Source organism: Lepidochelys olivacea (assembly GCF_965140295.1).
Source record: "Lepidochelys olivacea isolate rLepOli2 genome assembly, chromosome: 12".
Classification (NCBI taxonomy): Eukaryota; Metazoa; Chordata; order Testudines; family Cheloniidae; genus Lepidochelys; species Lepidochelys olivacea.
Genome location: NC_140422.1, coordinates 39477132 through 39491239, shown reverse-complemented (window position 1 = coordinate 39491239; position 14108 = coordinate 39477132). Strand labels below are relative to the sequence as shown.

Below are 14108 nucleotides of genomic sequence, written 5' to 3'. Positions count from 1 at the left end.
AGGCCACTAGGTGTCACCAGTGCTCCACACAAGCCCCAATGAGCCTCCTGCTCTACAGCACTGTACACAGCTGGAAGCCAAGCTAAAGTTCAGCACGTTTCCAGGCCATGCATCTTGCTGGAAATTGACACTATGAATTCCTAAATGTCTCCCAGTCTGTAGCTATGGATCTTCAGGGGGTAGGTAACCAGAAACAGAAGAGTTTCTGACCTTATTGGAACTGTGGTGCTTTAAGATGTTTTGTCCGTGTGGATCCCACTTATGGTCTCTATGTGACTCGTACACATCAGTTATGGACCATCCACATGGACAAAGACTTGAAGAACCAGTAGTTTCGTAGGCAGAGCCTTCCTAAGTGTTTTGTGTAGTGGGATAGAGCAGGTGCAGTAAGAGACATGCCCCAGCCCACCTGAACCATAATCCCATTTCCTTCAGCTTTTTTAATTGATGCAGAATGTTGAGATTTCACAACCCAGCTGTCTGTGGCAAGCCTTTTGTTACCAGTGCCCTTTTCTAATCCTGCCCTGATCCAGGCAATGCACGAGGATCCTTCACCCTCCCTGCTTCTGAGACATCTTAGAGCATGAAACCCCTTGACAATTATTACAGATTAAAATGGTCCGTAATGTAAATTTGTGTTTTCCCCCTTCTTGGCACAACCAACCTTCAAATTTAGCCAGGGTTACAACTCCCCATCCCCAAGAGCTGCCTGGCTTTCCTTTTCTTTGGCCATTCCTAACTCCATCTAGTTATCAGTAAAGGTTTTCATCAAAGCGTGTGCTTTCATTAAAGTCTTTTACTCTCAGTAACACTCCTGTGTGCAGTGCCGCAGCATTGTCCCAGGAGAGATGACTACTTTAGTCTCTCAGTACTTCAGTACCACTGCAAGAGAGGCTGGCAGGGTGCATAATAATGAACAAGACTTTCCCCTCTATCGTGGTCCCAGCCCCCACTAGCTCTGGGAAAGAGAGAACATTTAACTGAACCAAGTAGACTTGCATGGCACTGAGGAGGACAAACAGCTCCCTGGGAAGGAGCTCTAAGAAAAGGCAAACACAGCTGGGAGGAGATAAGGCAGAATGGGAAGGGCAGGGTGAATGTAAACATTAGTCAAGGTGTTCAGCGGCTTAGATCTGGTGAATGGTGCCAGGCTGCATTTTCATTGCCAAGTCCTATTGGATCTATTTAAACCTATTGCAATCAACCTACCCGCAGCACCCGATTATTTGTCCCCAGAGCCAAAACTTAGGCTGAATGCATGTGTATGCTGATTGACCCAGCCTTTGCATCATGTGGCTTGGGCATTGGGCACCCCACACACCCCTCCACCCGTGAGCAGAAAGCTTCAAAGGCTGTGGAAGGATGAATTCAGCTCATCAGCCTGTAGACTTTCACTTTGCTGTCCCAGGGGAGAAGCTCTGTGCTAAGGTTCGGTGCCCTGCCCAGGGCTGCTCTTTGCCCAAAGGAACCAAGCACAAGGGCCCCCTTCCTTCATCATCCATGAGCGCTCACTACGCTTCATGAAGCAGCAAGACCTGGTCAGCAGCAAGCCTGGTCAGTCACACTGCACTGATCCTGGGAGACTGGGCTCTTGGATGCACCCATCTTAAAGCTCTTACCTGGTGCAACATGTCCAAAGCCTGTTTGCTGCCCAGAAATTCAGGGCCATGAGTGTCCTCAGAAGGTGCCAGCAGCACTGTAAGCCCCGTTCTGCACACAACTGCCTGTGTGCAATGCACAAGCTGGCCCAACCAGTCACTTTTGGTAGGTCCTACTCCTACCAGTGTATGTTGCTGTGAAGGCAGCCCAGCTAACCAGAGTACCAAGCAAGCTACCTAAGGCAGCCTAGTTAGATTGCAAGCTCTGTAGAGGAGGGAATATCTGTTGTTTGTGTGGTGCCTGGTACGATGGGTCCCCATCTCAGCTGGGCTCCCTTGACATTGTCAGACAAATCTCACCATGTTCCCAGCACTCAGCTGCGCCTGCGCTGCACAGATGAGGCAGTACACGAAGGGGGCTCCAGCCAGGCAGTGTGAATGCTGGGATTCACAGAGCCCAGGCAAGGGAATAAAGCAGATAATGCTTGGAGGGCGCTGGCCAGTCCCCTTCCAGCCATGGGAGGGGCACCACTGAGAGTCATTAGTGGTATTGCAGTAGTATCTAGCCATCTTGGCCCCATGGTGCTAGGTGCTGTACAGAAAGGCAGGCCTGCCCCCAAGGAGTTTACAAGCTGAGTGTCAGACAACAGCTGGAGCCAGACAGATGGGGGGGGGGAGGGGTGAAGAGCACAAGGTAACTCTGAGAAGCCTCTAAACTAAATAATACAGTTCACATGAATCACTAGGGGCCAGATCCTCAAAGGTGCTTAGCTGCCATGGAAATCAATGGGAAGTAGGCACCCAAATTGCTCTGAGGAGCTGGGCCTGGATGCTGCAGCTGAGACACGCCCCAGCAGTTGCCTGCAGAGGAGGCAGGTCTGCTGGAAGTGCTGGTTCGCAGTGTGATTTCGATAGCGTGTCACCTCAGTGGAGCTGTTATGGGGAATTCATAGAATACCAGGGTTGGAAGGGACCTCAGGAGGTCATCTAGTCCAACCCCCTGCTCAAAGCAGGACCAATCCAAATTTTTGCCCCAGATCCCTAAATGGCCCCCTCAAGGATTGAACTCACAACCATGGTTTTAGCAGGCTAATGCTCAAACCACTGACCTATCTCTCCTCCCAATTACTGGCCTCCACTGAACCCAGGCCCGTTCTAATGTGCACGGGGTGCAGCTGGGTGGGTTTGGAGCCTGACTCTGTATTTGCTCCCTGGGTTAACAGAGAGGGGGGCTGGGCCCGTTCAATAAGGTGGGTGGAGGGGAGAGATCTGGCCCCAGCACCCTGCTTGCCCTAGCATCCCCCTCGGCTTATCAAGCTGCGGGCGAGGGGTGGCCCATCCAGGGTGGGGCGTGCAGGGGAATTACCACCCCCCCTAAAGGGGCAACCTCCAGCTCCCAAGGATTTGGTCCACTTCCAAGTCACAAGCTCTTCCTCCCGCAGGCTGGCTGGGACTGCTCTTTGCTGGGACAGGCCTGGGCCATCTCAGTCCCCTCCCCTGGTGCCCTCTCTCCTCAGGGTCTTAGCCGGGCCGGTGTTTGCCGGGGGCTGGGCCCTTTCTGCGCCTCCTTCCCTATTAGCGGCTTATCAGCACCCCGAGCCCGGGAGCTTCCCTTTCCTCTCCGGGGCTCAGCGCTGATCCCCCCCGCTCCCGACCCCCCCACACACGTCACTGGCACCCCAAGGCTCTGCCAACCAGAAGGTGGCCTGGGCGCAGCCCTGAGCCGGGGGGCCCTCGCCCCATTTCAGAGTGGGGGGCTGGGCCCAGCCGGGGGGGGGGTGTCTCTGGAGACTGGGCTAGATCCCTCCTGAGGTCTCGTCCAACCCCAATCCTCTATGATTCTGCGGGTGCGGCGGGGGGCGGGGCTTAGTCCGGCGGGGGCGGGACCTGGGCCGGCGGGGGCGGGGCTTAGCCGGGCGGGGGCGGGGCCAGCGGCCGGTGTCCCGGCCCGGCGCGGCGCTGCCCGGCCCGCCCGGCCCATGGAGTTCGACGCGCGGCTGCTGCGGCCCGCGGGCGGCTTCGGGCGCCGCGCCCGGCTCCTGGCGGCCGCCAGCTGGGCCCCCAACGCGGCGCTGGCGCTGGGCTTCTTCGCGGGGCTGCTGCTGGCGGCGCCGCCCGCCCACCGCTGCCGCCCGGACCCCGCGCTGCTGCCGCCCGCGCTGCGCAACCTCTCGGGCCGGGCGCTGCTCAACGCCTCGGTGCCGCGGGGCCCCGCGGGCTGGAGCCGCTGCCTCCTCTACCGCTACGCGCCCGGCGCCGCGGGGCCCAACCGCACCGGGCCCTGCACCCGCGGCTGGGACTACGAGCTGCCCGCCGCCGGGCTGCGCTCCAGCCCGGTCACCCAGGTGCGCGGCCGGGGGCGGGCGCTGAGGCGGGGGGGGGGGGCGAGCGGGCGGCGCGGGGGGGGGGCGCTGAGGCGGGGGGGGGGCGAGCGGGCGGCGCGGGGGGGGGGCGAGCGGGCGGGGGCCCTGAGGCGGGGGGGGGGGCGAGCGGGCGGCCGGGGGGGGCCCTGAGGCGGGGGGGGGGCGAGCGGGCGGCCGGGGGGGGCCCTGAGGCGGGGGGGGCGAGCGGGCGGCCGGGGGGGGGCCCTGAGGCGGGGGGGGGGCGAGCGGGCGGCCGGGGGGGGGCCCTGAGGCGGGGGGGGGGGCGAGCGGGCGGCCGGGGGGGGGCCCTGAGGCGGGGGGGGGCGAGCGGGCGGCCGGGGGGGGGGCCTGAGGCGGGGGGGGGCGGCCGGGGGGGGGGCCTGAGGCGGGGGGGGGGCGAGCGGGCGGCCGGGGGGGGGGCCCTGAGGCGGGGGGGGGGCCCTGAGGCGGGGGGGGGCGAGCGGGCGGCCGGGGGGGGGGCCCTGAGGCGGGGGGGGGCGAGCGGGCGGCCGGGGGGGGGCCCTGAGGCGGGGGGGGGCGAGCGGGCGGCCGGGGGGGGGGCCCTGAGGCGGGGGGGGGGCGAGCGGGCGGCCGGGGGGGGGGGCCTGAGGCGGGGGGGGGGCGAGCGGGCGGCCGGGGGGGGGGCCCTGAGGCGGGGGGGGGCGAGCGGGCGGCCGGGGGGGGGGCCCTGAGGCGGGAGGGGGGGTGGCGGGGGGGGGGCCCTGAGGCGGGAGGGGGGGTGGCGGGGGGGGGGCCCTGAGGCGGGGGGGCGGCCGTGGGGGGGGCCCTGAGGCGGAGGGGGCGCGAGCGGGCGGCCGGGGGGGCGCGAGCGGGCGGCCGGGGGGGCGCGAGCGGGCGGCCGGGGGGGGCCCTGAGGTGGGGGGCTGGGGGGGGGTGAGCCAGGTTTGGAGGGAGGCACTGTCCCTGGGGTGGTGGCGAATAGCGGGGAGGGCTGTCCCGGGGAGGGGGTGAGCTGGCTTTGGGGGGGGCAGATGGCAGGGGAAAGCTCTCTGCTGCCTGGCCCCCCATGTCTCTGTGCCCTGGCTGGGGTAGCGCTGCCCAGGTGTCCATGCGTGGGGTGAGGATGCTGAGCTGGCTGCGACCCCCCCCCCCCCCCAGCAATGGACCGGCCCCTGGCGCTCTCTGCGTGCAGACCCCCAGACAGATACCGCGCTGGGCAGTAGATGCACCTGCTGCTGCCCAGCGCCCTGCTTCCCCAACGTGGCTGGGGGGCAGGACAGGCTGCGAACACTGAGTCACAGGGACCTGGGCGCTTCCAGCCCTGCATGCTGCTCTCATCTGCCCACCCCTTGGCAGAGCTGTGGGCCACGGGCTGCTCTAGCCTCCAGTCTGCCCAGCCCATCCTAGCCGTGCTGGCTGCAGAGTGCCAGGCCTGGTGTCTGGTCGAAGGCCCCGGGCTGGGGGTGAATCCTAGAGCGGGCCCTGCACACACCTTGGTGCCCGACACCTTGTGTACCCTTAACAGGCGATAGCAGCCTTGGCTTTTCTGCAGGAGCCCTGATCAGGTGCCAGCCCCTGGCGCTAAACGTGGGTCTGCCTGGGGGCAGGCGGTGAAGATGGCTCCACGGGTGGCCCCAGCAGAGCTGCCCAACTGCCGTCTCCTTGTGCGTTTGCATAATCCACAAACCTAGCTGCAGCTTTGTTGCAAAATGTTGGGTGGGGATGGCAGTCCCAGGGCGGGAGAAGAGTCCTGCCTCCCCAGGCCATGGCGACACGGCACCATTAGAGGAAGTGCCCTGACCTGAAAAGCCTGCACCTCCCTGCCCCTGACTGTGCTGTGGGAGCAGGGGCAGCAGAGTCCTAATCCCAGTGCTGACACCAACTGCCTGGGGACCTTGATTAGCGCTCCCCCGGAAGGGTGGTCCCAGCACTGGCAGGCCTGTGGGTGGGTCGGGGGGCAGATTGAGCTGGATTCTGCTGCTGCCCAGGCCGGATGTGCTGCGAGGGTCTGTGCTCCATGGGGGCTGTGTGCAGGGGAAGGAGATTGAGCCTTGGAGCGGGTGGATGGACAGAGCCCTGGGTGAGAGCTCCTGGTCTTCCTGTGCTTGGTGGGGGTGCTCCATCCCCCTGGCCAGGCTCTGCTTCTCCAGCAATGCCTTGGGGAGCGGGGGAGAGTCGCTTGTCCCAGGCAGTTACTTCCTTTCCCTGTTGGCTGCTTCTTCTGCACTTGCTGGCAGAGACAGTTTTCCAGGGACAAGGTGTTCCCTGCCATCCCTGGGCAGCAGGGGGAGAGGAGAGGAGATGCCAGTTGTACTGACCCCCAGGGGCACCTGCATTCAGGGTGCAGCTGGTTCCCTCGGTGCAGGGTTGGGGAGGGTCCCTGTTTGTTAGGGATGGACTTGCATGGCAGACTGAGTGGAGGTTGCCTTGCATTCAGGGCCCGTCCTGCCTCTGCTCTACCGCCTTGGGCAGAGAGCCTGTCTGACCTGGCTAGCTAAGCATGGTCAGACCTGATCAGTGGTTGGATGGGAAACCCCAGGGCAGTGCAGGAAATGGCTCTGGTCTGGGATGCTGGAGGAAACGCTCTCACCCCTTGGAGTCTGTACTGGGCTGTGGTGCCAGAATCCACGTGCTGTTGGGGGGTCCTGCCTTCTGGATGGGACAGAGTTCCAGGCTTGTTTTTCAGGAGTCAGGGTGTTCGCTTCAGTGGCCTGGCTGAATTCCTCATCCTGCTTCTCTAACCTCCCCCTGTGGTTTCACCTGGGCCTGGGAATCTTCTCACTTCCTGCCCGAAACCTCTGAGCAGTGTGCCAGCTAAACAGCTGCACGGGTCCAGCCCAGCGGGGGTTGCATTGCAGTGGTGGACGCGGTGTCCCCTAAGTGGCCTGTTCAGGCCCCCCCACGTGTTAGGCCCATTCAGGGCAGCATCAAGGACTCCGTGGCTCACGCTTCCTTCCTCTCGCAGTGGGACTTGGTGTGCTCGGATCGCTGGAAGGTGCCACTCGAACAGACCACCTACCTGCTGGGCTGGCTCGGCGGCTGCATTGCACTCGGCTTGGCCTGCGACAGGTAAAGCACCAGCCATGACGGGCCCCGATCAGACCCTCCCACCCGGCCAGATGCAGCATTGTCCATAACCAGCCCTGCCCCTTGGGTTTGTGTCCAGCCCTGATGTGTGCCCGGGGGGGGGGGGGGCTGTTTTGTGTCTGACCCCTGCCCAGCTCACTGCTGTTGGCTCTCCTCTCTAGGTTTGGCCGCCGTGCCACCTTCGTCTTCTCCCTGGTTCTGGCGGTTCCCCTGGGCATCGGTGTGGCGCTGGCAGTGAATTACCTCATGCTGCTGTCGCTGCGGCTCCTCCTCGGTGCTGCGCTGGCTGGCACCTTCCTCTCCCTCTACGTCGCGAGTGAGTCCGCTTGGTCCGCCACCGGCCTGGCGCCCCTTCTCTGCTCCAGGAGAGGGAACCCCGTGGAGCTCCATGGCCCTGTGCATGTGGCCCCCTGCCCTGGCTTTTACAGTAGTCGTCATTTGTATTACCGTTGCGCCTCGGGGTCCCAGACGTGGACCGGCACCCCATGGTGCTAGGTGCTGTACGAACACAGAACAGACCAGCTGTCCCTGCCCCCAAGAGCCAATGGTCTAAGTAATTACCTCTGCAGCTTATCTCACCCCGTCCCCCCCCCTGCCGGCCAGGGAGTGGAGAGCCCAGCTGGGCTCAGTTTGGGTCTGGTCTGGGGTGACGTGTCCTTGCCCCATCCCAGGGTCGCCTGCCAGTGTAACCCCTCCATGTGGTGGGCATTGTTATTCTCCAGCTGATCAGCAAGGGGCGGGGTTCAGAACAGGATGAGGAATTGTCCTGCCCCCTCCTGGCTGGAGCCCTAGGGGCAGATGGGTGACGTGACCCTGGGCTGTATGGCCTCTTGCTGGTTCACGGAGCAGCCGCTGTGTAGTGCGTGATGCCCAGGTATGTCGCTGAAACACCAGCATAACTGGCCCTGGGACTCCGGCTAACGGTCTTCTGCTCGGCGGGGAGTGGTGGCCAGGAGGGAGCCGGAGGCTAGGGGTGTCTGCTGCAGCCCCGGGGAGCGGGGAGAGCGCACCGTCACCGCGGGAGTCGGCCCCCGTGCGAGCTGAGCTGCACGGGGCTGTGTTTGCTCCCACGTTGCCCAGGGCTGCAGTGGGGGCCAGGCCGCAGCCCCAAGAGGCTCTTGCTTGTGCATTGCTCTGAAGAGGTGACCCAGGGGCTGTGGGGGAGCCTGACTCTGCAGCGCCCCTCGTCAGTCAGGTCAGGCTGGGAGCAGAGAGGGTGGCAGTCCCTGCAGGGAGCTGGCCCCACTGTGCCCCTGCCCCGTGCTCGCCTTGGTGCGGAGCTGCCCGTGGCCTGCCGGGTGTCGGCCTGATGCAGTGTGAATCGACCCTCCCCACTCAGTCTTAGACCCCCGGTCCGCCTTTGTCTCCCCACCCCAGGGCTGGAGCTGTGCGACCCTCCCCACCGGCTGATGGTCGTCATGGTTGCGGGGTTCTTCTGGGTTGCCGGGAAGCTGCTGTTGCCGGGCTTGGCGGTGCTGTGTCGGCAGTGGCGGCTGCTGCAGGGGGTCGTGACGCTGACGCTGGCTCTGCTGGCAACCTGCTGGGGGTAAGGACCGGCTGTGCCGCGGGCGGGCTGGGGGCGGGCAGGCCCAGCCTGGCTTTGCTGCACACCTGTGGGAAGATGGCCGAGGAGCTGGAGTGGCTCGGGGGGAGAGCCCTACCCTGAGGCATTGGACCCCATCATGCCCCAGCCGTCCCTGACCTGTACAGCCCCCTGCGCCGGAGCGGACGTGCTGGCAGGGACCCAAGCCCCCGGCTCTGTGGGATGAGCAGCCCACAGAGAACATGGGCAGCGCCACCTCCTCCCCGCACACACGTCCCAGTGACGGTGAAACCAGCTGGCAGCGACGCCGGGACTGCGGCTGGGTCAAACGCTCCCCAGGCCCTTCAGCTCAAGTGCGGCGCCGGCTGCCTCTGAAGGGGCCCTGGAATGTATGGGGCTGGAGGTAAATATTTGCTCCACGCAGATTAAACACGGTTAATTTATTTTCCAGGTTGGCTCTCAGCTTTGTGGCCTGATCAGACCTGGGGCTTGCAGGGCGTGGGGGTGGCAGAGAGAGCAGGGGCCCAGTTAGCCCTGGACGGGGATGTCCACTTCCTCAAGTGGACCCGTGGCAGGGAGCAGCCATTGGGGGGCAGGAGCAGCGGGTGGGTCCCTGCGCTGCTGGCCCCAGGTTTGGGGGGATGCAGGAGCCTGTTGCCGCCTGTGCAGGTTCCCTGTCCGGTTCCCGGGGTTGAGTGTACCCCAGACTGTGCAGAGCAGATGGCTGAGATGGGTCACAGTTGAGCCTGGCCTGGATTGGTGCCATCTCTGCCTCCCGGGTGCCACCGTCCCTCGCCTGGGGGGACTCCCTGCAGAGCTGCCCCCGCCTGGCACGGTGGGGTCTGTCGTGGGAGTGGGTTCTGTGTAGCCGGGTGCTGAAGTTGGGCCTGTGGTGACCCTGGTGACGCTCTCCCTCCAGCTGCCCGTCGCTGTTCCCAGAGTCACCCCGCTGGCTGCTGGCCACACGGCAGCTGGAGAAGGGCAGGAAGGGTCTGCGGGCCCTTGCTGAGGGCAACGGCGTGACCCTGGAGGACGAATTCTACAGCCAGGAGCACCTGTTAGCAGGTGAGCGCTGGGCCCGAGGGCCCCAGTTGCGTCCATGGGGCCCGACCTGGGAGAGGCTGGGGTCGAAGTCAGGCTGAGCCCTGTGCTGTGGGCACTCCCCGCCCCAGTCCGAACCTGCTGCTCCTCCCTGTCCCTCCACCCCCCAGCCTTGGCTGAAACGCTAACGCACTTGGTCCTGCCGTTCCTGGCTCTGTCCCTCCTGCTGGCTCTGCCCTGGAGCTGGGCTGACCGCGCTCCTCTTGTGCCCCCAGAGCTGGAGTGCGACCTGGTCCCGCTGCCATGCTATCACACGCTCGGCGAGGTCTTCAGCACCCGGGTCATCTGGAGAAACGGCCTCATCCTCGGCTTCACGGCGTAAGGACCCACCGCGCGCTGCGGGCAGGGAATGGCTGGACCATGGGCCTCCCTGCTCCACGTTGTTCCACCTTGGCTCTCCTGGGCACGCCACAGGGCAGCCTTGCTCCCAGCCCCCTGCTGTTCTAGCCTTGGGCTCCCCCCTGCACACAGCTCTGCTGATGCCTCTCAGTCCAGAGCCCCCCCTCAAACGCTCCCCGCTGCCCCAGCCCTGAGCTCCCCCCAGCACAGCTCTGCTGCTGTCCCTCACTCCAGCCCGCCTCCCCCGGCTCTCCCTGAGTCTGAGCAGAGCTGCTTGTGCAGGCTGCATGGTGGTGAGAGATGGGCACAGAGCTCGCCCGGTGGCCAGGCTGAGACCCTCCCAGCTCGCATCGCGTGCCCTAGCTAGGTCGCCCTTCGGCTGCCCTCCCCAAGGACAACGCCCCCTGCCCTTCCTGCAGGTTCATCGGCAGCGGGATCCGGCACTGCTTCACCCGCAACCTGGCTCCCTACCGCCCCCAGTTCTACTTCTCCTACTTCCTGCTGGCGGCGCTGGAGGTCGCGGCCTGCCTCTTCCTGTGCCTCACCGTCAACCGCTTCGGGCGCCGCCCCATCCTGCTGCTCTGCACCATCCTGACCGGCATCGCCTCTCTGCTGCTGCTGGCCCTGACACAGTGTAAGGGGCAGGGGCCTGGCCTGGCCCATTCCCCTGCTGCTCAGCCCCCTGCCCCGGCCCACGGGGACTAGCAGTTCTGCCCCATTGCATGCTGGCGCCGGTCCCTGGGAAGGGGAGGAGCGAGCTCCACGGGTCTCCCGGTAACTGCGAACCAGCACTTGTGCTCGGCTGCTCACCCAGTCCCTGAGCACCCCAGGGCAGGGCAAGCCACCCCAGCCATTCCTAGGACTGGCTCCTGGGCTTCCCCAGCTGGATAAGTCATGCTGCGAGCCTGGGACTCCAAACCACCTGGCTTCCTGCTGCAGGCTAGTTCCCCCACCACCCGCAGCCATGGAGTTAGTCCCTCTGGGGTGGTGAGAGCCAAGGAATCTGCTGGGAGGGCCTGGGGGTGTGCTCAGCCCCTTGCCCAGGGGTGGATGGTGGGGGGGTGGTGTCCTTCTCCTGGTAGCTGCCTGTGGTCGTTGAGCTCATGGCCAAGCGCACCTCATCTCAAGCTCCCTGTGGAAGTCCCCAAAGCATCTGATCTTGAAATGGGCTGGACAGATACGCCCACTCTGTCCTGCTCAGGGAGCGGCTGCTGGCAGTCTCCCTGGGCTGGCACATGGGTACTTCCCTGCCCCATTCACCAGGCAGGGCTTAAAACCCCGGTGTTGTAAATCTGTCGGGAGCCAGGCTGGAGCCCACCTGCACCCAAGGCCCCAGCTAGCCAGGCTGTGGCCTGCGCTCACTCTGCTCCCTCACTCCCGCCCCAGATCTGCTGAACTGGATCATCCTGACCCTCTCTGTCGTGGGCATCGCATGTTCGCAGGCTGTCACCATGCTCAGCATCTTCTTTGCTAGTGAGGTCCTTCCCACCGTGGTCAGGTAGGAGACGAGCCCTCACGGCAGCCATGGGCTAGTGCATAATGCAGGCCCCGGAAGGGGTGGGGGGGTGCACTGGCTTCCTGGGGGGTGGGTACTAAGTCTCAAGGGGGACCCCTTAGGACCAGAGCCAGCTTCCTGCACTCTGATCCAGTGCCTGGGGGCTGCCCTTGAGTCAACCAAACCGTAGCCTGGATGTCATGGCAGAGTCCCATGGGGCATGACCCATGTCCTCCTGCCCCAGCCAGCCCATGCCCCACCACTGGGAGGACACGGCCAGGCCTGGTGGCTGCTCCACATGGTGCTCGGCGGCTTGCCCGGGCAGGGGCCAGGCCCAGCCCAGCTCTCAGGCCGCCCCAGCTGCCACGCTGGGCTGTGGCATGCCCGTGCTCTGGTCAGGAGGTGCTGTCCCCCGGTGAGGGCCTGGTCTGTGTCCCCCTGCTGCAGGGGTGCTTGGCTGGGCCTCATCATGGCTGCCAGCTTCGTGGGCAAAGCAGCCGGGCCCATCATGGACATCCAGAACAACCGGGGCTTCTTCCTGCACCACGTGGTCTTCGCCTCCTTCGCCATCCTCTCCGTGCTCAGCATCATGCTGCTGCCCGAGAGCAAGGGCAAGGGCCTGCCTGAGTCGCTGCAGGATGGTGAGAGTCAGCGCCGGCCCCCGCTCTTCCGCTCCTCCCGCCGCAGGGACCACCTGCCTCTGCTCTCGCCCCGCAGCGCTGGCCAGGCCTGCGAGGCCCGGGACTATGCCCACCTCGTCACTGCCACCAAGAGGATGCTGAGATCCCACCGGCGCACCCCCCCGCGGGACAGGCAGCTACTGCCGGAGCCTGCCCCAGGCGGTGACCCACAGGAGGAGACATAGCTGAGCAGGGCTGTCTGTGGACTGTGCCCAGGGGGCGGGGGGCAGCACCCAGCATTACCTGCCCTGGGGCTGCAGGGGTCTCCGGTGCCAGCTGGCTGTGTTGTTTGTGTGCCGTGCCTCCTAGGGTCCATCGCACCGGTGCAGCCTCCATGCCTGTCTCCGGGCAGCAGGTGCTAATCCACGGCTCCCTTCTGCTCGCATGGAGGTGCACCGTGCTGGGCCCTGGAGTGATTAACGTGCCATGCGCAGCCTTGTACTGGCTGTCCCCTGCCTCACTGGGGTGTTTGGGGGCTCCCACAACCCCTGCTGCATACCAGCCCTGCAGGGAGCGGGGCCTGGAAGAGAAAGTGCCCCCCACCCCCTCCTAAGGAGCCCGGCTGCAAGTGGGGGTTCCTGGCTTAGGGAACGCCAGTCCCTGTGCCTCCTGGCCAGGTGAGTGGCTCACCAATAAAATGTGCCTTATTTCTACCCTGGGCCTGGTTCTGTTTTCTCTCCAGGGGCCTTGTGGGGAGGAGGCTGGACTACGGGGCCCCTGCCCTGGCCTAGCATGGGGCAGCCCCCTCAGCCCAGGGCCCACAGCTGAGCCCAGGAGCGGCGCTTCACTCCCCTTCCGCTGGCAGGTGCCCCTGCCCATGCAGCACCCGGCTCCAGCCAGTACTGTGCTCCAAGTCTCTTTATTGGGGGTTGCCATGGGGGGATTCTCACCTGGCACTTGTGTAAGAACCTCCCCATGGGGCAGAGCCCTGCCTCCTGGACCTGGCACAGCTCTCCCCTCATCAGGTCCCAGCCTGGTGCTGTCCCTGCCCTGAGCGCCCCAGCCAGGCAGGGCCTGGGGGGTGGCTCGGACTGGGGCCCCTTCCATGCAGGACTGCTGCCCTGCTCCCTCCAGCTTGTCCGGCACTGCCAGGCCCAGACCAGCTGTGCCTTGCTACTGCTTCCCCCCCTGCCCTGCCCCTCCTGCAGCCTCACTTGGGCAATTCCCCCTGCTGGGTGCCTCTGCAGGACCTGGCTTTCCCCTGGCCGGTAGCTGCTCCAGGGCATTCTCCTGCTGGGCCCACAGCCTGGCATGGGGCCCTGGCTGTCCTCGGGGGCTCTAGGAAGTGCCCTCCTATGTGGCTTCAGCCTTGATTCCTCTTCCTGCACTGAGCTCCCTGGACCCCGACCCCCCGAGCATTGTGTTCTCTGCCCTCTCCCAGCCAGCTTCTGCCCCTTCTGTCTGCTGTAAGGGAGCCCTGAGCCCTGCTGCAGAACGTACCTCCCCTATAGCCAGCCCTGCCCCTGTGCTCCACCTCGTGCTCCCCAGCCTGCCCTTTGAGCGCCAGGCTAAAGTTAATGCTGGCTGAGCCCTCTGCCACGTGTGCTGCTCTGGGCTTTGGACGGCAGCTGGGCAGGGAGCCTCCCCTTGCAGCTTGGTCGGTGCTTGTTGCAGGTCAAGCCGGACGTGCGGGTCTCAGTGCGGTTCTCACATCCCTGCACCCTCCTGGCTCTGGTGCGTGGGCAGAGGCAGGCCTGAGAAGCTGGTTCTCCCAGCCACACCCTCCCCCCCCAGTGGGGGGGCTGCCTGTGCCCCGGGCTGGCTTTGTTGTTTAAACGCAGGTTGTTCCAAAGGCTGGTGCTGTGCAGGTGGCCGCTGCCCGTGGCTCCGCAGCTATAGCCGGGTCCTGCAGAGGAGGCTGCTCCCGGGCTCTGCCAGCGCTGGGCAGGGCCCTGCTCCCAGGATCCCCCCCCAACCCCGAGACCCCTCCCTGCCCCAGCC

At 64.9% G+C, this 14108-nt stretch overlaps 1 protein-coding gene across 1 annotated transcript; it reads left to right on the top strand.

The window, feature by feature from the left end:
• Positions 1-3558: 3558 nt before the first annotated feature.
• Positions 3559-12820, top strand: SLC22A31 (solute carrier family 22 member 31). The gene is made up of 9 exons (XM_084644333.1): positions 3559-3943; positions 6888-6991; positions 7171-7325; positions 8387-8555; positions 9472-9617; positions 9869-9971; positions 10412-10626; positions 11379-11490; positions 11935-12820. The coding sequence occupies exons 1-9, from the start codon at positions 3578-3580 to the stop codon at positions 12350-12352; spliced, it is 1788 nt and encodes a 595-aa protein (XP_084500459.1). The 5' UTR covers positions 3559-3577; the 3' UTR covers positions 12353-12820.
• Positions 12821-14108: the final 1288 nt, after the last annotated feature.